At 40.0% G+C, this 27,888-nt stretch overlaps 1 protein-coding gene across 7 annotated transcripts in view; it reads left to right on the forward strand.

Moving 5' to 3' along the window:
* Positions 1–27,888, forward strand: part of baz2bb (bromodomain adjacent to zinc finger domain, 2Bb) — a 41,329-nt gene that overhangs the window by 4,799 nt on the left and 8,642 nt on the right. For 4 of the 7 annotated variants that reach the window (XM_079356962.1, XM_079356963.1, XM_079356959.1 and 1 more), the window contains exons 2-20: positions 1,359–1,401; positions 15,466–15,618; positions 17,768–17,953; positions 18,359–18,490; positions 18,645–18,811; positions 18,917–19,120; positions 19,445–20,023; positions 20,763–21,390; positions 21,897–22,214; positions 22,885–22,945; positions 24,293–24,401; positions 24,518–24,619; positions 24,915–25,113; positions 25,494–25,586; positions 25,662–25,723; positions 26,015–26,080; positions 26,876–26,941; positions 27,240–27,284; positions 27,614–27,640. In XM_079356962.1, coding sequence (XP_079213088.1) covers positions 15,468–15,618; positions 17,768–17,953; positions 18,359–18,490; positions 18,645–18,811; positions 18,917–19,120; positions 19,445–20,023; positions 20,763–21,390; positions 21,897–22,214; positions 22,885–22,945; positions 24,293–24,401; positions 24,518–24,619; positions 24,915–25,113; positions 25,494–25,586; positions 25,662–25,723; positions 26,015–26,080; positions 26,876–26,941; positions 27,240–27,284; positions 27,614–27,640 — 3,195 coding nt within the window. In that variant the 5' untranslated portion in view covers positions 1,359–1,401; positions 15,466–15,467. The remainder of the gene's footprint in view (positions 1–1,358; positions 1,402–15,465; positions 15,619–17,767; positions 17,954–18,358; positions 18,491–18,644; positions 18,812–18,916; positions 19,121–19,444; positions 20,024–20,762; positions 21,391–21,896; positions 22,215–22,884; positions 22,946–24,292; positions 24,402–24,517; positions 24,620–24,914; positions 25,114–25,493; positions 25,587–25,661; positions 25,724–26,014; positions 26,081–26,875; positions 26,942–27,239; positions 27,285–27,613; positions 27,641–27,888) is intronic. The other 3 variants (XM_079356961.1, XM_079356964.1, XM_079356960.1) reach the window with 3 other exon arrangements.

The following is a 27,888-nucleotide window of genomic DNA, read 5'->3' on the forward strand; positions in this document are numbered from 1 at the left end:
CACTCTGTGTTCTTCAGATGACATATTGTGTCCAGATTGAAGCAGGGCTGAGTAACATGAGGAGGCTCAGGCTTGTTCGAGTTCAAAGACTTGTTGCAACAACCAATTATTTGAAACAAGAGAATGACATTTTCCCTGTTTGTATGAATACACAGGTAGGAGAGAGTCATCTTTTTACGCTGGGAGTCACACTAAGAAAAGACAGATGAAAATAAGAGGCGGCCACACCGTATTGAGAGACGCAAAAATATGTAATATGTAAAAATATCCACAGCTAATTTAGAAAGAGTGAAGAAGGGAGCTCAAAGAACTTTTATATCAGTGAACAGATCACAGGTCACTGAACACAACCCAGAGCCTCTTTCTTTGCTATATGCAAAGGCATTATAAAACAGTTTGTTTTGTTCTTGAGTACGCATTAAAAACAACAGAATCCTGCACACTGTTGACATTAACAAACAAAATTTGTGTCCTCACATTGTGTCAAATAAAAGTGAAGCTACGTTTAAACAGTAGTGCTTTAAGTCTGTGCAAGTGACTGACAGTTTGCTTCACAGTTATTGGAAATGGATTACCAATAAAAGTTTGTTAGCCACTAGCAGTAGCAGTATTACAGATCAATAGTTTTCACTAGCTAGAGTGCACAGATAAAGTAAAGGTCAAAAATGTACAAAGATAGATTGTAACTTTGCTCAATATAACGAACAGCTGTAAACTGAGAATATGGAGGTTTAAGGCTGAAATAAGATCAGACTAAGAATGCAGACCCATGACGTGGATCGCCGCTGGTTGCAGTTACCTTTAAGTCTTTAAATTGACTAATAGGATGTATTCATTCATTGAATCAGGCGTTGATACTTTCCTTTACATTCCAACCAAACCAGGAACTAAGATGTTTAGTCCACATGGCGTTGGGTCAGGAGGATTTGGTGAAATCATGCGTCATGTTGCGAGTTGGCTTTGTCAAAATATGAACAATTGGAAAGCTTCTGTCTGCTAAAGAGCTCACACTGAAAGGTTTTCTTCCAGAGGAAAAGTGTTTCATTGTCTTTTCAAAGTAAAATGCAGGTCGATGGAAATGTTGGCCGTATAGCTTCTCCTGTTACACAGCAAACTATAATCCAATTTCTCCAAAGTGTTTTTGCCGTGTCTCATTGCCCTGTGCTGCCTCTTGGAGCTGAAGTTTGATTTTTTTTTTTTTTTTTTTGCTGATGTTTAGAATGGATAACTCATCTCCCCATGGGTCCACATTACCATTTTTATTTCATTTCTATGGAGTTTTCAGATAGGAACAATGCTGAACGAGTAAATCAATACATTCAAGCTATAAATCGGACTGTCTTTGTCTCGTGTTTCAGGTGCAGGACAGTGATGTCAAAGAACTGAGGACAGTCTCATTCAGTAAGTGTTTGGCTACGTCAGCTACCCATCATCCATCTCTGCCATTATGCTCTTTGAAGTGCCCTTTTGGGAAAAAAAACAAAACAGTTTGCTTTTGTTAAATTGGTTTGAGTAACTCTTGAATGGAGATTCTGGACTTAAAGGAGCACCTCGTTTTTAAGTGTTATTTGAATACTGGTTTGAAATTTTCCAATTAGCTTAAGATTCAACAAAGTCCTTCTTTATGGGATTAGTTTGTGCTGCATTACACTTTGCTCTCATTTTGTGTGTACCTAATTAATTCCTGTCTTTCTTACAATAAGGCTTCAGAACATATTTAAATCTCTTGGGGGAGCGATAAGAAACTTTTTTGACTGTGGGGTATAATGAGATAAATTACTTTGGGGTCGGAGCTTTTGTTTGGCTCTGTTTAACACTTTAATTTGGGCTACTGTGCACATGCACAAGCGTGGGCACCTATTAAAAATGGAATTGTTGCCCCAAGACTGAATTGATGATGGGTGTGTACAATTGATTTGCCTTCAGCCTGATCTGCAGTCTTTCACAAAGTGTGACATGCGGCTTGTGGTTTGACTGCAACACCTTCTGCTAAAATATGAGTCCTGCGATTACCGTCAATCTTTCTCTGTTTGCATTCTTCAGAGGGGAGTAGGTGGAACTTGATGAGAGATATGTATGATTTAACAGTTTTACAAAGCAGTGGATATAGGACAGTGGCATTTATGGCTGGAAAATGTGTTACATTCATTAATGTAAAACATTTTTTTTCGTTTCAAAGTAAAAAAAACAAACGAAAAAAAACTTAAACAAAAGGAAAAAAAACAATAAAGCTGTTGCAATTATAAAGTTGATGCTTTTATACCCTATTCTTTGGACTGGGTGTCTGCTTACATCTGTACAGATGGGTTATCTAAATATTCACTCCAGACAGGAGTTAAAACAAACCAATCTAGTTTTTTAAACCAGGCTTGAAACTTGTAAACTTGTATTTATTGAATGGAGCGTGGATGTAAATTCAGCTGCTTTTGCATCCAGATGTTTTATATCAGTTGTGGGTAATCCTCAAAGTACCTGGATGGACCAAGATTAGCAACATCTAGCCAGTTGCCAGAAGCTGTGAGAATATGGGGTACTTTCACTAGACTGATGTGCTACTCAGAAGACCAATGCACAATTACTGTGCCCAGGATACATGTAAAAAAACATGCAAAGACTAGTTAGGTTATCGTCTCCGTGCTGAATAGGAAACTACAGAGGAGGAGCAGAAGTAAACGCAACACAACTAAAATATGAGGGTCTTTGAATTCCTTGAACTATAATCCAACCCTCGCTAATCATTTTCCAAATTAAATCAACACTAAATGAACACTTAAAAAACAAAAAGACCTGTCTTAACTTTAATCCTTTACACAGTTATTTTAGTCACTTCATTGTTCATCATGTGCCTGCAGCTGCGTTTAAGTGAAAGCCAGGCTGGCATTCATCTCTATAACACTCAGGCACAATGGAGATCCAAAGCACACAAAGGCCATGTCTGCATCCAGATAAAGCAGGCTGCCTTGTTTTTCTGAAGAATCGAAGAGGACAAAGTGAAGCGGCACATTTTCTTCACAGCATTTATGGAAAGTGCCGTTGGAAAAGACTGGAGAGATTTTCGGGTCATATTGTACAGTTTAAGTTCATGCAGAGAATTAAATCACTTTGACGAGTTTAGCATCATTATTTTCGGCGTCATTGACAGAGTCATGAGAGGTTTTAAAGCCTGTTATCACAGTCACACTATAAAGTAAAGGTACCAGAAGTAGTCCAATTTATATTAGCATCATAGTTTTCCCAACAGTTCCCTTCTTTGAATGAGAAGGAGAAACGCTCTGTGGACCAGTGAGTGTTGTGTTGTATATGCTCCATAACATCCTCTGCTGTTTAACAGAAGGAGAGGTGCAGTTATGACAGTCGAGCTTTGTCATCTGATGTCGTTGTACGGACAGGATTCCAGAGGGGGAATACATGCAGGAAGGAAAAGTCAGTAATGAAAGAACTCAGTCAGTGGGAAATCCAAGACTTACAATGTTAAATACAGAGTCATGTTGGACTTCAGTGAATCAAAGCCATGTGCATTACAGCAGCCTTATGAGGTTAGTAGTCCTTGATACATCAAGGATATATGACTGAGCTGGCACTTGGTTGTGTTTACCTGAAACCACAAAGATAGATTTAACATAGATTTAGCATCTGGTGCTTTTTTTTTTTTTTTTTTTTTTTTTTACTACTTCTTCAAACTCTGTGCGTCTGTGTCACCTCAACATGTCTTACTTCATATTGCTGATCTTTCCCAGAGAGTTTGGGTCCAACAGGTGACAACAAAAAGTTGATTCAACACAGCAGATGTACATCGGCTATTGATACATGCCACATTATAGGGCCACTATCAGCTGAACAACCGACAGTTGGATTAGTTGCATGTTAAGAGGTTGTATGTTTTCTCTTAAGAGCCCTTGAGCGGGCACTAAAATGTTTTCATATCTGACTTAAAATGTAAAGGAGTCATTTCTCTTCTCTTGGAGAGGCATCAAATTCCAGCACTGTTCTTACTTTCTGATGTAGAACAGCTGGCCCATAAACGGCTCGTATACCGCGTCATGGTAGGATAGGTTGTTGTCATAAAGACGGTTTTCCCTGGGGTCAGAGATCAGGCAGGCCTGGCTTTTGGGAGAACAAGGAAATGAGCCCGATTTAGAGGCGGAATATTTGCGTCTCTGTGGCGTTTGGCCTTCAGTTTGAATGTCGCTGCTCCGTCGCTGTATCGTCTTTGGAGGTTGTAACGGGTTGATCCCGGATCAGCTGTGGAGTTTGTGCATGTCTGACTGTGTGTGTGTGACTGGGACAAAGAATATTACGCCTTCACAGAATCAATATGAATATACAAAGGATATAATGGCGCCTCTTCTTCAGACATGCTGAATGTAAAGGGCTACAGTTTGTTGTTAGTGAAGGCCTTGCAAGGCGCCTCCCAGGGGTGCAGATGGCATCAAAGAAAATTGAATCTTCGATGGTGTTCATGGCCAGATGTCTGCTGTTCCTTCTTTACTGTTTGCTTTATGTCCTGTTTTGATGACAGGGATTTTTTTGTAACTTCATCAGCAACATTGTGCACCACAAATACAAGATCCCTTTAGTGTGTCTATGAAAAGGCTTTCTGGTTATTTCATCATTGTCATTTTGTTCCAGGCTTTGTTCTTCAACTGGTTCACTGGTTGGTTCTGTTTTTTTTGTTTTTTTTAATAAAATAAGAATTCTGAAGCCTTGCAGCTGCTCGAGCAAAACTCTTAAATATAGTCGAGGCTAATAAAATGCTTACCACTCTCAAACAGCATGAATGCCACTTAACTGGATGAGAGTTTTGTTGGCAGAAAGGATCTTGTCGTGTCAGCACTCAGACGAGCGTAGAGGTGACGCCAAGGTGAACGCCGTGTTGTAGAATGGTTGGAAATCATTGATATTCTGACTCGAAGGCTGCAAATGGCTCGGTGGCAGATGGAGTCTTTGTCAGGGAAGAAAAATGGCAGCTCGGGAGCATCAACGCCATTTTCCCTATCAGCTCTGCTGGCGGGCGGTGACCTTCTGGAGCTCACAGACATCCCTGAGCACATGATCAATTATCTCACTTCCATTGTTTACTAAGCCGCTGGAAAATGATTTAAATGTCATTTTTTTTAAAGAGAGAGAGATTAAATGTGTAATCATGAAACTGGTATGTGTTGTTTAAGTATAATAAGAAGATAGAAGAGTGTGTTTTTACCTTTTTAAGTAGAAAATAAAACAGTGTAAGGTTTACTAAATCAATACACACCGCGGCTTTTAAGCTCCATTTATTCCACATGATTGCAGAGTTTATGACACGAGATGACTTCGCGTCAGATCTCGAACAACATAGTTGATAAAAGAGATTTATTTTATTTTTTTCGAGAAGTGTAGGTATTTTTCCAAGGTTCCAATTTGCAAATGTTTCACTTTTAGTTAACACTGTTTGACTGAACAAAGTGTTTAATAAGGTGAGAATGTTTATGCACATAATATCAATTAGGTAATGGCTTGTCTCATTACACAGATAACACAGGCACGCAGAATCAAAGTGTGCTGTGCTCTCATTATTTCTGCCTATAAACAAATCTCAGTCATTTAAATGTTGAATGAACTCTGGGGCAAAATGGGACAAATTAACACAAAAAAAAACAAAACCAACAAACCACACTGAGACCACAAATGAATATATATTTATATTTCAGCTTGATTGTTGATTTCATTAGGGGATCTCATTGTTATGCATTGGCTGTCCTCCTGCACATGAAATAGTATTATATTCATGTAATCTAAATATTCAGAGGGAATTGTTTGGATTTGAGTGACATTTAAAAAAAAAAAAAAAAGTGTTGTCTTTTTACCCTTATTTATTCTAATGATATATTGATTTATATTATTATAACACACAATTTGGATCTTCTTGATATATTTTTCTCCCACTACATGACCCATCTTATTTCCATTATTGATTACCCTTTTACTAATAGTATCCTGACAGCTGGTTCAGGGTCATTACACATGATTATTTATTCGTACGCATCTATTTTCCACACTTCACTGCAGCAAGAGTCCGATTGTGAGTGTTAAATGCATGTTAACGGTCTGCGTCCTCCTCACTCTAAACCTTTGTAATTTATGGAGCTGCCCATACAGGCAGGTTGTTTTTCTGTCTGTAAGGAGGAGGATATTAGGCTGCCATGCCACGCACCTTTCCTCCCCTCTGTCAGGCCTGGCTGCACACAGCTTTCAGAGGGCAGCTTCACAAACAGGGACTGTGGTGAAGAATCTTCCATTAGTGTCTGTCTGTCTGTCTGTCTGTCTGTCTGTCTGTCTGTCTGTCTGTCTGTCTGTCTGTCTGTCTGTCTGTCTGTCTGTCTGTCTGTCTGTCTGTCTGTCTGTCTGTCTGTCTGTCTGTCTGTCTGTCTGTCTGTCTGTCTGTCTGTCTGTCTGTCTGTCTGTCTGTCTGTCTGTCTGTCTGTCTGTCATCCCATCCAGATGCCCTGCAATGACATTAGTTAGAACTGATGCTGCTCCTTATTTCACTTACTGCTAAATTTGAATTAAAGTGAACTAACTTTCATCAGAATCAAATGTGATGGCATCCTACTGTCTCTGAGGCATGTTTGTAGATAAATATGCTGTAGACACAAACAAATACAATGACAGGCAGATGATTTTTTTGTAGTTTATAATAACGCAACACAATGTTTCAGTGAGATATTTCATCTTTAGATCCTTTTCTTCCAATCCCATGATCCTGTTGGGATCTTACTAAGTGAATTGAACGCCTCATGGTATATGTATAATCATCTGAAGAATCATACAGATGCAGTCAATAAGGCTCATAGCAGATTATAAGAGCAAAGCTTCATCTGAGCCATAGGTGATAATGTTTGCATCTGTGATTGGAAGTAGACGTGCAGAGGAGGTTAGATTGGAAAGTAGCAACACTGTCTGTCTGCAAAGCAGCAGTGATCGGAAAAGTGGTTGTTTTATTTTTTTTCACTCTTCACAAACCTTACCATGGTATAAAAGCTCAGGTATCACTATTTAGATCATTCCGGAGGATTCTGGGAGAGTATATATCTTAGAGACAGTAAATCCTCCCTTGTTTATTTAAAACAAAACTTCAACATTGTGCTGTGCTTGATGTTATTTAAAAAAAAAAATAAAAAAATAAAATCCTGATCAGTTCGACGTGTGTGACCTATTGCAGAGAAAGTACTGAACACACATCTGCTAGCTGTAACATAACGGGATTATTGTGATTATAAAAAGAAAGATGAGAAAAGCAGTTTGGCCATTTGGGGGCAAAAATGACTTTAGGGAAGTCGTCGTACATCTGGTGAAAACTTTGGTTGGGTCAGTCGTCTTCATTGTTGAAGCTTTAAAGTAGCCCAAACAGGTGATGGAAATATTCATTTAGCAGCAGAAAAGAAGCCATTTTATAAAGATGGCTCAGAGGCAGACAGGAAATTATTATTTTCCCCGCACTTTCATCAAAATAAGAATACTCTGATGACTGTCCCCGGCGACTCAATCATCTGTTGAAGCCACAGCTCCATGTACTGTGCGCTAAGTATTATAGCTCCAATGGATTTCAGGTGTTTTTTCATCACTTTTAAAATAAGTTTTTTTTTTTTTTTAACCTTAAAGCACGCTGTCCTGTTTTAAATCCCATGAGACGGAGCACATTTAGAACAAGTGATGCCCTACCTTTTTTCTTCTTCAACATTCACCTATTAATCTCCCAAACATGATGATGTCAAACATCATCATGAAAAAAAAAGAGCCTGAGACACTTGAGTTTTGTGATGACCTTTTTCTTAAAAGTAAAACAGAAGCAGAAAGTCATCGGGGCATGTGTGCCAAAGTGTTCAGCCTCTGCACAGATAAGCGTTTTATTTTGAAGGTGACATGCAGAATTAACGGTGCACTGTGAAATAAAGTGCATGGGTGAACGTTGGTTCGAGCTTTTGAATAACCATTGCAATAATTTTAGCCTTAAATATTCGGTAGAGAGAGTGAAAATCAATATTTGGCTCAGCTTAAATATTGTAGTCTTGTAATCATTACTCACGATGCCTGCCTGTCATTTTAAACTGGAGGACATCATGGAGCCTTTCCCTTTGTTTTTCTTCACTGTGGTCAAAAAGTCAGTTGCTATATAACAGAACAGAATGCTGTATATGAACTGACAGTTAACACAGTAAGGACCAAAACAAACTCTAAAAAATTCTCAACAATTTCAATGTCTTTTTCTTCAATCAGTGTGTTTGTATCTTAATCTGATCTGATCTCTCCCCCCCTGTAGTGTTGAGACTACTACATGTTTATCTGTGCTCCACAAATGTGTAACAGGCAGCTGGTGGCACCCTCCCTGCATTTAATGTGACTGGTGTACATCATTAATGTGTCTGACCTCCTCCTGCTCTCTCTTGAGCCGCCTCACATTATCTAGCTGTAAGAACATAGTGACAGATAGTACAGTGAATTTCCCTGATTACTTAACTTTTTCTACACTGTTGACCTTCATTGGGGACGTTTAGTGTATACACAGGTGTTTGCTTGAAAGTAACCAGCATGGTCTGCTTCAAAGAAGCAGTGGCCATATGGACAGTGTGTGACTAATGCTTTGAAAGGGACACTCGGGGATCTGTTTTATTGCTTCATTTGGCACACTGCGGTCCCACTTCCCATTACGGTTGCCGTGTGATTTATGTTGTACTCTTTGGAGAATGAGAGTGGGGAAAAAAGCAGGGATAGCGAATGTTTACCTTGATCCTGGCTGCCTTTTTATGTCATCTTGGACTTTGACGGTGAAAAAGAAATGTGCTAAAAGCCCTGTTAGCCCACATGTTCTCCTGTTCATCGATGCCGTTTCTTTTATCATCTAATGCAAAGCTGTGTTATTGACATTGCTTTTTGAAGCCTTACAGGTTGAACAAACCTTTATCTAATTATCCACACTGCTTCTGGCATTAAAACATATCACAGATAACATCATCTTTTATCTTGAACAGATTTTATTTATTTATTTATTTTTTTACTGACAGCACAAAACGGAGAGATATCTTTGTGTCATGTAAAAGTCCCCTTTACAGTCTCTGCATAACTGTTTGTCTAACAAGTTATTTATCATACTTTTCTCTTTGTCGTCTTCTACGTTTGAATCTCAGACATGAACTTGTTTATTTTGCACAATGTTTGGGGGTAACAGAGAACATTTGCATCGGCATCTTGGTGTAGTCTTTGAGATTGTAGCTATGCTTCCTGTCAGAAGATTGCACCGGATTAAATTCAAGCAGTTTGTTGTGTTTTGTGTCGACCTGCTGAATGTGCACAACGTCCTGAGTCACACAGCACAAACTGCGTCAACACCTTGTTTGCCTGAAAATATTTTAAGTTGCACGGTTAAGTGATGCCACCGATGCTTTTATAAAATGTTATCACACATGTAGATGTGTGTCAGAAAATATAAAGAAAGTGAAGAAATGACTTCATAAATGTACATACTCTTATTTACTTATTTATGAGTGGCCTGACTTCATTCATCTCGCCTGTATCGATGGAGAGGAGACCTAAAAAAAAAAGGTGACAACAGAAACTGACGTGTAAACATCTTTCCTCTTCCTAACGTTAGAATATGAAGGAATTTCCCCCCTAATGCCTCCCTAATACATTTCTGTATCTTAACTGTGTGTTCTGCAGAGTGTGCAGAAAAAGAAAAAATGTGATTTGTTCACTGTAAAACCTTGAAATCGTTATTTTTTGCGGTGCATAATTTACAAATCCAGTTTTTTTCTATTACGGGCCCGAGTGAGCGATATCTCATCCTCTCATCTTTCTTATCAGGAAGCACAATCCTCATTATAATGATGCCTTCAGGAGGTGAGTTTGAACAGATGAGGAGGGAGTAGTTTAAAGTAATGTAATAATTAGAACTGACAAAGGTGGAAATGTGTTACCACCAACAAGCATTGCCTTGTATTTGAAAACTTGCGTCATAATTAGCCATGAACCGTTAAATACAGGTGTTTAGTATTAAGAGTTTTAATGGAACATATTTTTGTTTTATGGCTTCATCCAGGGACCCCATACTCACTTCACCACCATTTCCTCAACAAACAACAACAGCAGCATATCAATAGCAGGTGATTGGGAGATTAAATTACCTGTCCTTTTCTCTCGCTCCACCCCCTCTCTCCCTCTCCCCCTCTTCCCCGTATGTCTAATTAAAAACTGCAGGTTGAGCGTCACAATTTATGGCTTATGTTTGCCGCTGATGGGGCGGCAGTAGGCAGGAGCTCCGAGTACGTGTGTTCATGATGGATGTCTGCCTGTGCCGAAAGTGAGAATCCTGTTCCCAGGCAGCGGCCCCATCCCCAGATCACTCCTCATGAAAATGCTCCACATGCAAACGCTGCTAACGCCGCTGTGAAGGGCGAATGCATTTCTTGAAGCATTTGTCATACTGATGCCTCGCATCATTCATCAGAATCATTTGTCCCCGTAACTACCAATCTTCCCACTATATTCTTAGTAGCATTCAATGGAAGTCGATAATTTCTTTATTTTTTTTTTGAAGTGAAGGTCTTCCCAGGAGATTGATGAGCCCTGAAAAATAATGATAACAGATATCTGCGCTTTGTGTTATGCCTGTAATTCTCAAGAGCAAAATATGGATTATTATCATCCTGGCAATATGAGCGCAGGTGGATCTGTTTGCATGGTTCACAGCATGCGTTCAGTCTTGCATAGGAGGTCAAAGAAGTGATTTACACTGATGCATAAAACAGAGGCTGAGACAGGCGAATCAGTAAATAGAGGGAGGTTGAAAGCTTGCTGGATGTTTAGTTAGAGGGACGGGACCCTCGCTGTATCAGCTTCACAGATCTCACTTCTAATTTCTCACATTGTAAGCAACAGTGCTCCGCCTCCCGCCACCTGACCTTCCAGACAGTTTTGTCAATTAGTTGCCTTCGACTCTTTCTTTACAACCTACGTCCAGTCGCTTCATGCAAACCGTTCCATCCTTACTACTATAGTCGCCCTTATCCACAGTCTCTGGAAAGCATGTGGTTTCTCTCTGTATGGTCATAAATTAGGGGCCCCCACAAAAAGGAAACCTGAGATGAATGGTTAATAACCTCTGAATGCAGAGGTGTGATTGTGTAGCAGTGCCGTGTTTCTTTTTTTTAATCACCATGCACAGCTCGTCTCTCGTGACAGCACGCTTGCTATGCTAAAACTCAAATACTGTGTAATAGAGGGAAAAAAAGAACAGGATGAATATTTAGTTTAAATCCTAATGATATCACATACAGTGGAGGAAGAGGGGGCAGTTTTCAGGATTTGACACATTACATCATTATTTTTCATAAGCGTTCAAAATTCAATATCTGATTTCTCTGTTCGATGTAAAGTAAGTTTATCCTATCTCCCGAGCATTTAATAATGTATACATCGAGTTTAAAGGAAGGATCTTTTCTTAGGACTAAAACAGGAGTCCCCCACAGCGCTGTTCTTGGTCCACTTCTGCCTTCTCTAAATGAAAGTATTCAGGTGTACATAAACTGTATGTAGGTAGTAGAAGCTCTGTTAGGCTTGATTTATGTAGCAGCTTGCTTTAAGAACTTAAATCACTTAATGTAAAGTGTATGTAATGTAATGTAAACAATAGTGTCAGTTTGCTTGTCTAAAACTGACGCAAATGAGTATGAAAGTCCGGCTCCTCAGGTGCACAACGTTTGTTCGTTTACCTTTGAACTTCTATAGGAATCAGCTGGCCTTGAAAGTCCCACACAGAACGATACTGTGTTGCTTTAGTTTGCCCCCGATGCAGGTCAGTGGGAAGTTTCCTCCATTAGCTGGATAGGATGGACAGAACACTACATCATTGTCCAGGTAGAGTAGGAGTCAGGGCCAGGAACAATAACCTGCTATCAGAAGACAGAGGTGGAGTGTTGGATTGATTGAAAATCATAGCAGCAGCGTAGCATTTTCAACTGAACTGTGGGTGCACCACTGAACCAATTCATATCTGCAACGACAAGGCGCACTCTGGTCTGTCAATCTTTGACCATAAAAGCCTGCCTGACAACCAGCTCTCATCATGCACTTCTTGTGTGTGTTCAGAAACGAGAGTACGGCAAGTGGTGGACTGATTTATTTGTGTCTCTGTCAGAGACCGGAAAGGTTTCAGTCTCTCCACTTTTTACATTTTATTTACTCCCATCTGAGGAAATTCACTTATACCAAACACTGACTTTTTCTTGTCATCTGAAAAGATTGAATTCATTTAATTGGGTTTTTTTTTCTGGGTGGGATGATGGACACCATCAATGATCTGAGAGCTTTCAGAGACTGCAGCTCGTGTCAAAGCAAACATGATTGAACCAGTCACAGAGACGCAAATACATACAGAGGTGGATTTAACATTGAGATGTAATGTTAGTTGGCAGGACACCAGGAATGAATGCATGATGGTTAAACATAATCTTTACTTCATCACCTAGAAATGTATAACAGCATCAAAAGGATGTGATAGACGACCTCTTCCTTCTGTTGGTGTCTTTGCAGCTTTAATACTGCTGAGCCATGCTGGAAACTGTCACTGAAGTATTAATGTAGTTTCACTGAGATTGATGCCCAACATCATAAGCCTTTAGATGAGACAAACATAACACGTTTCTAAAAGTCGAATATGAGACGTAAAACATTAAGAGCCAGTTCAGCAACGAGCGTCAACAAAAACAGTGGTCGTCTTTCTTTGTTGATATCCGACACCAGAAGACAAAGTAAAATGGTGATCGAGCAAAATTTCTTTTTTTTTCTTTTTTTTTTTTTCTTTTTTTACCAACACGTTTTTTTTTAACTAAGCTTTTAGGATGAATGTATGATCTGTGTTTAGCTGTGTTTGTATCCAAGGCAGGTTAGCGCTGCCTCTTCACTACAGGGGAGTCCCTGTGTTTGATCCTGTCTCTTTGGAGTTTGACTTGTCCTCATCTACTTCCATTTTGTCTTTTGTTTTGAGTTTCGTTTCCTTTGTACATTGCATGCAAAAAGGAGTGGAGACTCAAACGGTCCGTGAGTGTGCCTTTAACCTGCTCAGGTCTGGCAGGAACAAAAGAATGAACTGATGCATCAGCTACAGCTTCTCATGACTGAGCGCACAAAACATATCTTCCATTAAATGACTTCAACTTAAACATGGTGTAATACTAAATAAAGTTGTAACAGCTTTACAGTGCTTATATTACTGGCATTCTTTTTGATTTTTTTTTTGATTTTTTTTTTTGATATTGGCAGTCTACGTTAAAATAACCAATGATGTTTCTGTCCTTTGTCTTTCTAGAATGACATCATGGTGATGAGTTCATTACTTTTTCTGTTTTATTTTATTCAGAGATGACGATCTTTGTGTCTGTCCGTGTCTCCGCTTGACTCCTATGTGTCTATAAATCACATTTAATCAGAGTCATTTGTCGTGTGAATCTTGAAATAGGTCCTCCTCTCTCTGTGTGAAGCAGAAGACGTGCAGACAGCTTCGCCCGCGCCGTGTCTTTGTCAGCACACATGATTAGCTCAATAATGTTTACATGCCTCCTCCAGATATATGTGAAATGTTTATCGTTAATGGAACAGATTACTGCCTGCTAGGCCCTGTGCTTTTACACCCATCATCTATAAATTCTGTTTTTTTTATTCCTCGTTATGAAGTTGTAAATGCTGCTCAACATTCTCTCTCTACAGACCATTTTGCTCTTCTATTTAAAATGATTTGCAATACCGTATAATATGAAGGTCACTGTGAATCAGCTTTTAACATGTCGGGCTATGAAAGAAAAATAAACAGGGGCCTCAGTTTGATAGAAGGTACTCGTGTATGATAGCAGATTTTGACGTTGCGTTGAGGTCAAATATAAATCTAAAGTGTGCAGATTGGAAAAGAGGCACATCTTATGCACTTAGACGTCATGTTTAAGGACGATCCGTTATTTAATCACATACAGTGTATGTTTTTTTTTTGTTTGAATACTGGACGTCTTAGAGTGATGGGTGATTGTGGTTCTTTCTTAATGATGCCTTCGAAATGTGAGAGCAGCGTTTGTTCTCTGTTGTACACAAACTCACACTACCTCAGGAAAGCAGTGGCCTTTGCAGTCAAGCATGTCTTGCAGCTTTCATGTCATTTACGTCTCATCAGTGCTGTTCCTGGTGAGCGATGATACTTGATATTCAGAGACCAGCTTTTGTCTCCTCAAATTAATCAGCCGCTCCAGTTTTCTTGTGCTGAGGAGAATCACCAGGGAGATCTGGCCACTGTTTGCTGTAATGTATGATACTAAAACAATGGCCAGGCTGTAAAACACAATCTGGAATTGTGCGTAAAAGAGGTCTTCAGATGTGGGCTTTTGTGATCGCGGCGATGTGAAGTGGCATAAATTATGGAAAATCCAGGAAATGTGGTGCTGATGAAAGAGTAGAGCTCGTGCTACAGTCTCAGTGGTCTGAGTGTAATCAGCGAAGACATTAGAGACCCACCGCTCGTGTTTATTCATCTGTTGTTTTTGGATGTAAAGACTGCAAAAGAATGACTGTAGAAGTGTTCCAAAGAGGCGAAAAAAAGACCTTCCCTTTAAGGCTTACTATACTTCATTAGGGCATCACAGCTCTGAAGGCTTCTGATATATGTTTGTGAAGGTTTAGACCAACAGAGAGCCAAATCTCTGATTAAATCATCGTGTTGATCTTTGTCGTGATAAAATCTGCTCCACTGATGTGTTTTATATCAGACTAAGGTCTTGAAAGAAGTTTTAAAATCACACACAGAAATTTGTTATCAGTGTTTTGGGGGTTTTTTTGCTCTTCCAAACATCTTTTCATTCATTTAAACAACACTGTTTTGCAAAATCCTCATTTAGTCTAGAATTTGCCCATAGAATTGAGCTTATATGATAGGTCACATTTTTAGCACATTTTCTCACGGGCTGCCGTGACATCTTGCAAATTCTTTGTTGACTAAGCGATAGTCTGAAACCTTGAGCAAATGAATTAGCGTTTACGTAAAAAAGAGCTATGTAGAAATGTAAATCTTTTGAGAAGGGAGAAGAAGTGGATTCTTGCACTTTTGTTTGATGAACGACGAGCACAGAATTTTCCTCTCAGCCGATCATTTATGTTCTGAAAGATTCAAGTCAGTAAAAACACATTTTGAATTTTAACCATATTCAGTGTCATTAAAGGTGATCAATACTGTTTGAGCAAAGACTCTCTCTCGCTCTCTCGCTCTCTCTCTCTCTCTCTATCTCTATCTCTATCTCTCTTAGTCGTACACACTGATGTCCATTATCGCCGTGACAATAATTCAAACATGTTCGAGACTAAATGAGTCTCAGTGGGGTGTGCGTGGGGTGAGTTCCCCTCCTCTCCTTTTCCTCTCTCGCATCTCTGAAATCTTGACCGGATTGTGTTTGACAGATATGGAGTTTGGAGAGCGGCTGGTCTCCCCGTCACCGTCCTCCTTTCACATGGCCTCCCCTCCAGCCGGCTCCCCTGCTCCACCCAAAACACCCTCCACCAAGAGCAGCCCGGCCCCAAGCCCTGCAGCCAGCTCCCCTCTCAGCACCTGTGGTATGTGTACACACACACACACACACACACACACACACACACACACAACATGCCTTGTATTTTTGATCTTGTCCCAGGTCGAAGCATTTACATTTTGGACAAGGTTGAAGATTTATTGCACATTGTGTTGAGCTCTGAGTGTGTGCTGCTGGAAAACAAAATGAATGCACACCCAAACCAGCCTTAATTTAACAAGCTATTAAAACATGTAAATGAATGCACGATTTCACCAAACTTTGAAGAAAGGAAATGTAAAAAAAAAAAAAAAAAAAAAGAGGCTAATTTATTTGCAGAGGCTTCCCAACTTAATTTTCCTGGAAAATACTGAAATTAAAACAGTGCAACAATAAGTGGGCTTAAGACACCTTCCTCAGCTTCAACATGACAATTTTGATAAGAATAGAAGGGTGGTTGAATTAATGAATGCCAACAATTAAAAAGCTTTGTACGCCCTTGTGGATGTCTTTTGACAACCTTTAACTCGGGTTTATCCTGTGTGATTTGACATGTCTGTCAGCCTCACAGCATGCCAGCAGCCGCCAACATCCTCTTGTTTTCCCTGAATACTAATTGTGGTCAGAGCCATTATGCTTTGAGCAGCGGTGATGCATAAGCTGTCAGATTACCTCTGACCACAAAATAATGTGCAAATTTACATACGGCGTCTTGTGATAAAATTTTTTTTTCTTCCTACGTGATTAGATGCCCCAAAAGTCTGTTATTTTTTTCAAGCCCTGCTATCACAATAAAGAACACTTTAGAGACTCTCCTATAAATTATTCATCGTCAGACCCCCACAGCAAACGTGTACAGAAATGTTCCCGATAATTTATGTTAGACTGTACACTGAACGTGCGAAGAACAAACAAAAAAATACAAATAAAAGGAGTTCTGCTTAAAGATTTCTGATCGTTTGGGAAGTGACAGAAATATTCACCACAATCACAACGTCTCGACCAGAGGTCTTCTTCATGTGGGAATTTTAATTTTTTTTTTAAATTTTTTTTTTACAAAAACGTTCAACTGAAAAAGAAATTGATGATTGTGATGAATTCAACCTATTGGTGGTGTTTCAGCATGTGTCGGATGTGCTTCTTCCCCAGTCTGCTCATTTTGAAGTATACCACACAGCTAGTGATGTTAGCACCTCTTTGAATAGAATCATACTCAAGCTTCTGTACTCCTACAAACATGTAAAGGCTTTCACTTTAACCTTTTCTTATGCAGCTTCTCAGATTGACTTTATCAACGACGACGGGCCTCTCAGAAAATGCATGACCGGGACAGTTCAATAGAGTCGCTCTTCTTATACTATATCTTATACTGTTTAATTTTATTACAATTACATGACGGGGACACTAAAGTCTCAGCAGTCTGTTGAATACTAAGAAGAAGTGACTTTGGATTTCTAGCTCCACTAAAGTTAAAATGCTCTTAAATCACACTGTTACTGTTTACACTTAAAATACCAAAACACACATTTTCACATCAGTGTCTATGAGGTAAAGGTTCAAATGACTTGGAATAATAGTTCATTATTAACAGATTATCATCTCATGTGTAATGATTCAGTAATACATTATTCTGATACAGCTCTGGGTCTCATAGAAATGAACAATAAGCATCTTGTTTAAAGGGTTAGACTGTTTTTTTTCAGACTTATTCATGCATACAAACACTGCATATTATACTCTGATGAAGATATTAACTATTATACTACTATTAATTATTATTAATAAGATTAACTTGCAGATGATGTTGATGATCGAGATGTCATTTTGTTTCTACATTTTCTGAATATGATTGTACAACAGACCCCAAATCATTCATGATTACCACTGTGGGAGGATTTTTATTTTTTGTATCACTGATGATATTTTGAGTGGATTAATTAAAATCCACAGATTTGTCTTCAGTTGTACTCTTCCCTTTTTTTAAGGAATGAAACATTGACTTTAGCGTTCTCTCTAATAGTCTCATGGTAGTAAAGCGTCTTGTATGTATATTCCATGGTCTTTGTACATCTTGAATGTACTGTATGAATCCTGATAGACCACCCAATGAGAGAACAAGGTCGACTCATGAAATAATACATCGATCAATACATTCTATTTTTAGCTCTCCGTAAACAACTTTTTGTTTTCTTCAGGCAAGTTGCTAAAGACAACAGGAAACGAACATTTCAATCTGCCTCCCATCTCCAACGGTTCTCCTCTACTCAGCCATCCAGCTTTCGGTCTCTTCTCATCGAGCTCAGGCCGCTCGGAGTTTGGAGGCCTTGGAAGTCTTGACTTGTCTGCTCTGGCTGCTCACTCCCAGTTTGGCACTATTCCAGGTATGGGTGCTGATGGTTCATGGCTTTTAGATATTACACATAGGAGTGAAAAAGAGGGATTTTTTTCTATTTCATATCCTGTCTTAGAAATGCTTTGTGTGTATTTGTTGATTACATCTTCAGATAAATGTCTTTGGGTACTTCTGCAGCTCTGACATGTGTAACAAAAGTAATGTTCAAAAAGATTTTTGCAGCTATTGTATGAGAAGTTCTCTGCTTTAACTGGTCAAGTCTTCATCTAAAGTCAGTGGAACACACTCATTTGCAAGCTGAGTTATACACGTGAACAGGTTTGATAGAACTTGTTCTTGTAACATGCAGGCTGTCTGGATTCTCTGCACAACTGGAGTAGATAGAGTGGCTGTTCATGACTAACTGTAGATTATCTCACTCCCCCGGATTTAGACTGGTGGCGGCCAACTGAGGCACATGCCAGAGGAGCGGCAGCATTCTTCCCTCCTCTTCTGGGTCTGCATCCTTTATTTGCATCAACATTCACAGGACAAGATCAGGTGTCTTTGCTGGCGCATACCTCAGGTACACAACATTCAAGGTTTTGTAATTAAAACAAAAGCAACTCGAGAAAAAAAAGTAACTTTAATATTATAAAATTTAATGTATTTTATATGCGTGACTCATATTGCTTTCTGTAATTAGTATTCATTAATAAAATGCACAATGCCGCTTTCAGTAGGCGCGATTGGAATCATGAACGGTAGGAGTGTTTCGTCTCCTACTGGGAAATCTACCATGAACATCAGTTCACTTCCAACAAAGGGAAAAACTGGAGCCAACTGTACTACAAAGAGCAGCCAGGACCAACTGCACCAGAAGACTAATCAGGAGACAAAAGAAAAGGTTAATATTGTACTTGCTGGAGCTCCTTGAGTAAAATACACTCCATGAAAGTCACTGTCTGGTTTACCGCTCATTAAGAAAACCTGGGCTTTCATTATCATTTAGAAATCCATCAAAAGACCAGTGGAGACCTCCAGCATGAGTGGCAGCCAATCAGGATCTCTGTCTGACAGCTCCAGTTACGATGAGGAGAGCAGCAGCGATCCTGATGATGTCGAGGAGGATAACGACGAAGATGAGGAAGATCAGAGCATCGACAGTGAGGACTCTGATTCTGATAAAGAGAGTCGAATGAAAAGGAGAGTCAAGGTACTTGTCTCTGACTTGGATTTCTGGAGGTTGTGTGAAAAAATGTTTTTATAATTTGGTCAATTCTTTTTTCAGTAATTCATGACAGTATATCGCTACCATGGGATAAAGATTCAGATAAAAAGTTCTTAGCCGCTGAGTAAGGTTTTTAAAAAGTGAAAGTGTCTCTGTAAAAATGTCCCCTCTTTAGTAAATGGTCCTTTGATTGTCAGTGATGGTGGTGGGTGGCATACAGGATGTATGTGCTAGCTGACAGGGTTGCCACAGTAGGAGCTTACATGACATGCTGTCTTCTCCCCCTTTTTTCCTCATCCTCCCACTCAGCGGCTGACACAGAACACTTCGGAGAGCAAAAACAAGGGATCTTGCACCGCTCATGGAAGTACAACTCAAGATGGTCATGGTGACAGTGTCCCTTTGATTTCATACTCCTCTGCTCATCGTGCTGGCCTGCCACAGTCCTCAGCGCTTTTCCTCAACAGCTCAAAGACTGCAGGGGACGACAGCCAGCAGTACATCAGTGTCATCCAGACCACGGGGTCGGCAGCCGGAAACAGTCCCTTGGGAAATTCCCACAGAGAGGCTTCATCCAACCCTAACTCCTTGGCCAACTCACCCAAACACTTGCCTTCTTCCCCATCGTCAAAGCACAGCTCTGTCTCCTCTTCTCCTAAACCTCTTGCTCTCTGCTCGCCTGCAAAACCTCTTTCTCTTTGTTCCTCTTCCAAGCTGCTCTCCCTCTCCTCTTCACCCAGACAACCAACACTTGTAACCTCACAGAAGCCCCAACACACACCCAGGTTATTGAAGCCGTCTTCGAGACAGAGGCAGCTGGAAAACAGTGGAAACGACTCTGATGCAAGATTGTTACATCTGAACGGCTTTAAATTGTGCTCTAAACAAGTGAGATTTCTTATTTTAATTAACACCCCTGTCATTTTATTTCTTTCTAAAAATGTTGCCTGAGGTAAAAAAGCAATGCCTGGAATGAGACTTAAACATGTTTCTTAATCCTTTTATGCAACAAAACTTCTGTTTTTCAATCATAGTCCATCATTAATTCACATCCAAAAAAATAAACACATTTAATGTATTCCTATTTGGAGGCAGAAAATGAGTGCTTATACACTATTATCAGGGCTTTTTATAGTGCTGCTTATGAGTCTGACCGCTACACGACTAGAAGTGACAATGCGTCGGACTCTGCTGGGAATACTTCACAAAACTGACAAGCAATTAGCTCTGTTATGTTTTGGGATGTTTGTTATCAAGAGAGAGAAATCTGTCTCTTTTAAAGAGACTCTGTTATTGCCAGTATTTTGAAAAGTCTATAACAAGAGGCTTTTTAAATTCATATGATGGTGGTACATTAAACACAGGCTTTTGATTGCCCGACAATGACAATGGCAACAAATACAGGATGACAGCTGAAGTCGCACGATGGCACAGAGCCAAACAATTTGAAAATATTTTCCGCAGCAGCCTTTTTTATTCTTGACAGGCTCTTCATTGTTCCTGTGTCTTATTACACCTCAAATTCCTTCCTTCACAGCCCACAGAAATGTAATGTGACTGACAGTTTGTGTAATTACTGCCTTTGTTCCTTTTTGTCTCCCTTTCTTTAACATTTTTATTTATGAAGCCCCTCCATTCCAAGGACACTGTGAAGCCAGCGCCCTCTCTGCCACTGACGAGCCATGACCAGTCGAAAAGTGACGCATCCTCTACTTTGCTGTCGACACCTGACAAACATTGGTCAGATCCCAGGAGCAGTCATTCGCTGTCACTCCCACATGGCAATTACAAAAACCTGTTCCTGAATCACCCTCTTAATGGATTGCACCACAGTGCAGTTCAGGAAGCCCCTTTGGCCCTCATCACTAAACCCCGCAGCCAGAGCTGCAGCAGCAGCCCCAGCAGCAAGCCCCTCCCAGCAGCCACCAGCCCTCCATATCCAATGCCCATCAACCTGAGCACTGGCACCAAAGACATGTCAGGCAGCTCTTCTTCCTCGCTCAAGTCTTCTGCCTCATCACTTCTGGATTACAGACCAAGGAAAACTAAACCTAGCAAGTCTCTGCACACAGGAAAGAGCCTCACTAAAAGCAGCTCATCGCGTCCACTTGTAGACTTGGTCCGAGGCAGGGTGTCTGACTTCCACAGCAGCAAGCACTCTGATGACTCTTTAGGGGATGACTATGAGGATGACGACGATGAAGACGATGAAGACGACGATATTGAGGAAGAAAATTCTGTCAGTAGCTCATCAGGTCGGATTTAAACTACATTTTTTGATCTATTCAAATCAGTCAATTTCAAAATGTACCTCAGTGCTGCACAGTGAAGTAATAAAGCTGATTTATAAACAAAAAGGAAACAAGAACACTAAAAAAAAATACATAAAGTCCATCAAAATCTGTAAAACACATTTAAAAAAACACAGAAGGAAAGATACTACAAAACTCCTACATTGGGTCAAAAACCATTAAATCATAAATGTGATTTAAAAAGTTGCAGTTTTAGCTCCTAAGTTTGTAGCTCATTTTTTACAATTTGGAGGCCACTGCTGAAAAGGCACAGTCAGCAGACTTCAAAGAGCGCGAAGAGGGTGTAAACCAAGAGTTACCGTCATTTAGAAATGACATGAGGGGAAAATTCACCTTGATACGTTTGTTTAGATTAAACTCCTTCTAGAAACACTGTACACAGCACTTTCAATCCTTTGATTTAGCAAGAATGTTAAGTTAGGCTTAATTTGTCTCTTTTATTTTCGCAGAGTTTGAGAGCAATCTGGACAGCAACTCCGACTTCACAGAGGATGAAATGAAGGAGTGCGGTGGGACAACAGTAGATACTAATACAGACAGGACTCCTCTTAAACTTGCTAAACCTTCTGCGTCCACCCCACAGTCCTCCTCCTCCTCCTGTTCCTCCTCGGATCTCTCAGCAAACTGCTCCCTTCTTAATCTACAGATCATTAAGCCACCAAGTCTACCAAGAAGCCTACTTAACCCAATCTCCGCAGTGACCAGCTCAGGGACACTGAGTGGCCACAGCACCTTATCACCTCCCTTCACATTTGCTGCACTGCCAGGTGACAAATCTGTTATTGCTTTACATTCTCCATTTACAGGAAAGTGTAGCTCACTCAGATAACAAAGCAGGATCATGACAAGTCGGCCCTTATTATTGTTTTTTCAGTTTTTTTTCCACCCCATCAGTGGAAAGGGAATTTATTTTCCTGTATGAAATATAAATGCACATTTCCTAATGGTTCCAGGTTCTCATGAGCTCACTGGAAGAAATTGGTCATCCCATTGTTTTGATGGTCTCCAGCAGCTTTAATAACCCAGGCAAATGCTTCATGTATCTGATACAGGATGAGTCACAGAGCATATTTTGTTACTAGTATCTGGCCTGCCGTAATTAGAAGATCTTGATTTCTTATTTAAAAAAAAGTCCTGCTATAGAGAAATGGAATACTCATGTCACAGTTTCTAATGTATTACTTTTTGTCAGTCTTACAGAAACATTTTTAATTGATGCATCAATAAACAAGAAACACACAAAACCCCTCTATAATGCCATGGTATCCAGGCTTGTTTTCTTTACAAGCTCTTATAAGTGTAGTATAATATATTCAATGGTATGTCCCCCTCCTTTTTCTGCGTATTGGATAAATCTGTAAACATGGCAGGTTTGTGGATTTGCTCTGCCCCCCATTGAGGTGTGAAAAGCGCTGAGTCATTTCTCCTGTTTTGTAGGATCAGGAAAGAGGAGGAGAGTAACAGATGAGAGAGTTCTGCGGCTGCCTCTTGAATTTGGGTGAGATATTGTCCATGTGCAAAGGTTTGATAGTGTGACCATTTCTATTTGTCTTCACCGTTATATTTTCTGTAGCTTTTTTGTTCATGCTAACACAGTTTGAGGAAATGTACTTTTAAACATCGAATAGCTTCAAGTGTTGATACACAAAATAAGGAACAATCATCCTCCACTTTTATGGCATTTGATGGAAGGCCAGATCAGAAGAGTAGGTTGATCGCAAATTGGCCAATCATGCTCAGGCAGGAGAGAAGTGTAAATACAGTCAGTGGTTTCAAAAAGCATTGTTAATATTTCTGATTTGAGAACAGGCATCATGTTTTAGTGCTAAGTAGGCACAGACCACAACATCCTTTTCTTCCTTTAAGGGGTTGTAAAAACCCCAGTCTAGAGCTGAAGGTAATAATGGGCAGGAAATGAAATGAGGCCCAGCAGTTCAGCATCTAGGGGTTAATTGCATCCAGCCTCACCACAGACATGCAACATTAGCAGCTCCCTGCCCTCAAAATCTGGATCAGAGCTTCTTTCATCTTTCAGGGATGTTTCTCATCAGCCTGTGGAGTCCGAAAGACTGTATATCTGCCACTGATCTGTCTGGAACAACAGCCCACGTGTCATATCTGTGAGCCAGGGCTGCTCACGGGAACTGAGAGGTTGCCTTCTTTGGCCCAATGCAATTTGAAGTGTGATTACTTAAAGGTCACGTGCAAAAAAAAAAAAGGACACTTAACAATGTTTTTCTTACACTGATGTGTCCCTGGTCTGTCTGCAACCCCCCCCCCCCCCCCAATTCTGAGAGAAGTCCATCCTCCCCCCCCAGATGGGTGGCACTCCCACAGATAGGGGTTTGTTCTGCCCTCGGAGTCTGCCTTCTCAACAAACACAATTGTGAATGCTGCAAACAAGGCCAAGGCCTTCCGCAGAGGGGCGTGGCCGAACACTGCTCATTTACATTTAAAGCTACAGACACATAAACGGCTTGTTCTGAGCACCTTGCCTTCTCGCGCATTTCTGACGACCATCATTTATGTGCAAGGTGACCCGACAGTCATCAGTGAACAGGACTGTAGACCCTGTAGACTGTATCACCCTCATACATTTGCCTCCCTATCCCAAAAATCACTGATGTGAAACAAACACCTTATATATGAAACCCACTGAGTACCTCACAATATCCCGAACTTATTGTGAGTAGTGTAAATGTCTGTCATGTTACTGACACCAGAACAGAAATAAGACTATAAGAGGACAGTACTTTCAGGTTGTAAAATGAATCAATGACTACAGCTGTATGGTGTTTACAAATGTTCTGCGCGTTCTCTTTTTTTATTTGTCTTTATTCCTCAGATGGCAGAGAGAGACCAGAATCAGGGCTGTGGCTGGTCGTCTACAAGGAGAGGTCGCTTACTATGCTCCATGTGGGAAGAAGCTGCGTCAGTATCCGGATGTAATGAAGGTAGTTCTATGACATAAAGTCCTTTTTATAAAATGGAAAAGTAGTTTTCCAGAAGTATAGATTATGACATATGAAATGTCTTTCATTTTCTGTGATGATCCCTCTCATGTCTGCAGTACTTACTGAGGAATGGAATAACTGAAATCTCACGAGAGAACTTCAGCTTCAGTACGAAAATTAAAGTCGGAGACTTCTATGAAGCCAGAGAAGGACCAGAGGTAAACTTTTCTAAATTACAACGGCCCATCTGAAACCATTAACCCCATTCTTTTTCTGACGAAAGCTGATAACTTAATGTAACAGACCTGCTCAGGACATGATCCTTTTTCATTCATTGTCTGCTGTTGCCCCAATGAAGTGTTGATGTAGTCTGTGTTTTCCTCGTACTGCCTCAACACTTCAACATTACAAAATGGCAGCTGACTTCAAATCTGTTCATTCAAGCCATGAATAGAAATAATAACTGAGATGAACTTCTTTTAATCCAACATTTTTCTCATTCTTATTACCCAGGGTTTTCAGTGGGTTCTGCTGACAGAGGAGGAAATCGCTCCCAGTATCATAGCCATGGATGGGAGACGTAGCCGCTCCGCAAAGTCTGAGCATCAGGCAACAGGTGAAGGCGCAGCGGGCAGACAGCCCGTTAACTTTGGGGAAAATAACATCCAAGATGTCAGTGATGCCAAGCTGCTACGCAAACTGGAGGCTCAAGGTCAGTTCACACTTTAGAAAACTGTCAGCGGCAACTTTTCAAGGGAAAATTAGAAATATACAACTACTGGTTATGTACTGTGGTAGTTATTTTCCCTCAGGTTTGAGACCTGAACATTTTATAGAGGATAATCATCCAAACAGGGAGAATATGTGATTACATTCAATACATTTTATAGCTAGGTAGAGTAGACGACAACAGTAAATGTAGATTTCTCAGTAGGTCATACTGCTGTGTTTTCACCACAGAAGCTTAATGCACACATGTGGACACTTTCTCTGTAGGTTTATTGTGATTTAGGAAAGTATAAAGATTACAATTTTGACTCATTGAGGTCTGGGATTTGAATAAACATAGTTTGTCATGTTGTTTTCTTTTAGAAATAGCCCGACAAGCTGCCCAGGTCAAAATGATGAGAAAACTTGAGAAGCAGGCTATGGCACAAGCTGCAAAGGAGGCAAGGAAGCAACAAGGTAAGCAGCTGATGTTCAGTCTGACTTGTCCACACTTCATGCTGCATGCAGGCCTAATTTGTTTGTGTCTTCCAGCTATAATGGCTGCAGAGGAGAGGCGGAAAAAGAGGGAGCAGATAAAGATTCTAAAACAGCAAGTAAGGATGTTTCTTTGTGTGCGTCGTTTAATTTTTCCGTGCAAAGCCTGATAACCATCTGCAGCCGCCGTGCTCGTATTCAGACTACGGGGGCTCCAAGGTGAAAAGGTTTAAAGCACAGTTGAGCTGCTTTTGAAATTCTGCGAGGAAGTTTCTATCTTTTAAAATGCTGCACCTTTCTCATCTGCATAGACCCACTATACTTCCTCTCTCCCCACCAAACCCCTGAACTCTATAACATGCATGACTTAACAGTTAATTCATTTGATCTCACCCTCATCCTTTTACCAGGAGAAGATCAAGCGCATTCAGCAAATTCGTATGGAGAAAGAACTCCGTGCACAGCAAATTCTCGAGGTTGGTGTGGAAAGTTATTGCAGAAACACTCTGCAACACTTCCTTTTTGCTGTTGATAGTATTTTTTTCGAAACCCAACCAAGGGCTATTCCTTAAGCATGCGGTCCCACTTATGGTCACATCTAGTGAGTGCATGTGACTAATGCCTAATTGGTTTTTGCAAAAGTACCATTGAATATGAAAATCTCCTCAGACCGTGATGGAGCTTAATGCAAAACACAGTATTTCATTAAGTAAGAGGTGGTCTGCAGTTTACCGAGGCTAGGTGAAATACCTATTTAGTATTCCCTCCCCAATAAAAGCTGTGGAGTATTTTAGCTTTTTGGAAATGAAATTTCAGTTGACACGCTTGGCAAGCAGCTCCTAACAGGATTTTGTTCGGGCTGTAATTACTGATAGAATTTTGACTTAATTTATTCTCTCTGCCTGCTGGTGTTTCATAATAACTACAGCCAATCTGTCTCTCAGTGTTAATGTGAGGAATTAACCATCGCGTAGCTGAGAGTTCAACATGTTAGATCTGACTTTCATCAGTGAGCCTCTGGCTAAATTTAGCTTTCTGTGAATTATGTTTTAGAGATTTACAGACTGACAAAAAGCTTTTCAGCAAACACATCCATCTCTAACTTATATTTAAGGACCATTACTTTTTAAACATCATCCTTAATCAGAGTTTTCTACTCAAGTAACACATTTATTCGACGCTTTCCCTCCACAGTTTTTGTAAACTGTGTTTTACATGAGTCCACCGATGGCTTCTTTTGCATGACCTTAACATTTACTCTGTGCTCACAGACAAAAAGAAAGAAGAAAGAAGAAGCAGTCAATGCCAAAATGTTGGAGGCCGCAAAGAAAAACAAAGTGAGTAAGATCAAAGTACTACCTTTAAATGTAAATGTGATTTAAACGTATGTCGGCCTGCTCACTTGTTTGCAATGAATGTTGCAGCTCCACTTGTGTGCAGAGATTTTGTCCGGTGTTTCCAATTGAAAAGCATTAAACAAAGTGATAAAATCAGGAGGCTTTACATTTACGCACAATAAAATTCAAAATGAGAGGCCCTGGCATGCATGTACACCTTTTGAACTGTATTATTTGTGTGTTTTGCTCGTGTCTGATTGAGGTCTAATTGAGTTGTATTGTTTTTTTTTCCTTTAAGGAGAAGGAGATTCGTAGGCTTCATGCTGTAATACTGAAGCACCAGGTAGATATACCACCTTTTATAAGAACCTCTCTTTCTCTTTTTTTTACACTGAGTGTCTTTGATAAAAGATTTAGCAGAAGTATTCTGTACTATATATCCTTTCATCATTATTTGTTTAGTGGCAGTTAATAAAAAGTGATCTCAGGATGTTTAATAAAAAGAGCATGTATAGATCATAATCTTTATTATATTTGTCTTTTCATATTCTGATTCTTGTTATTGAGGATCTTTTGGTATATTTTGTATTTCTCCATCACATTAATTAATCTAACAATGATTTAAATGTGTGGTTTTCTATTTGATCATTCTTTACCAACTCTTTCTCCCAGGAGTTGGAGAGGCATAGACTAGATATGGTATGGGTATGTTTGTTCTGGACATTAAATAACAACATAGTGTGAATGTGTTGTGATCAACGCTTGTTGTCAGATCAATGTGTGTGAAGTATAGTGTTTGGCTGCAGTTATACTAAATCCCTCCGCATGGCATTTTCCTGAGCAGTGCACTGAATCTATTGGTGCTATCCATCTCATAGAACACATCCATTATGTGACTGATTCAATCTGAAATGCCTTCGTGCCACAGAAAATCGGACAGGATGCAA

This window comes from Symphodus melops, assembly GCF_947650265.1.
Source record: "Symphodus melops genome assembly, chromosome: 12".
NCBI lineage: Eukaryota > Metazoa > Chordata > Actinopteri > Labriformes > Labridae > Symphodus > Symphodus melops.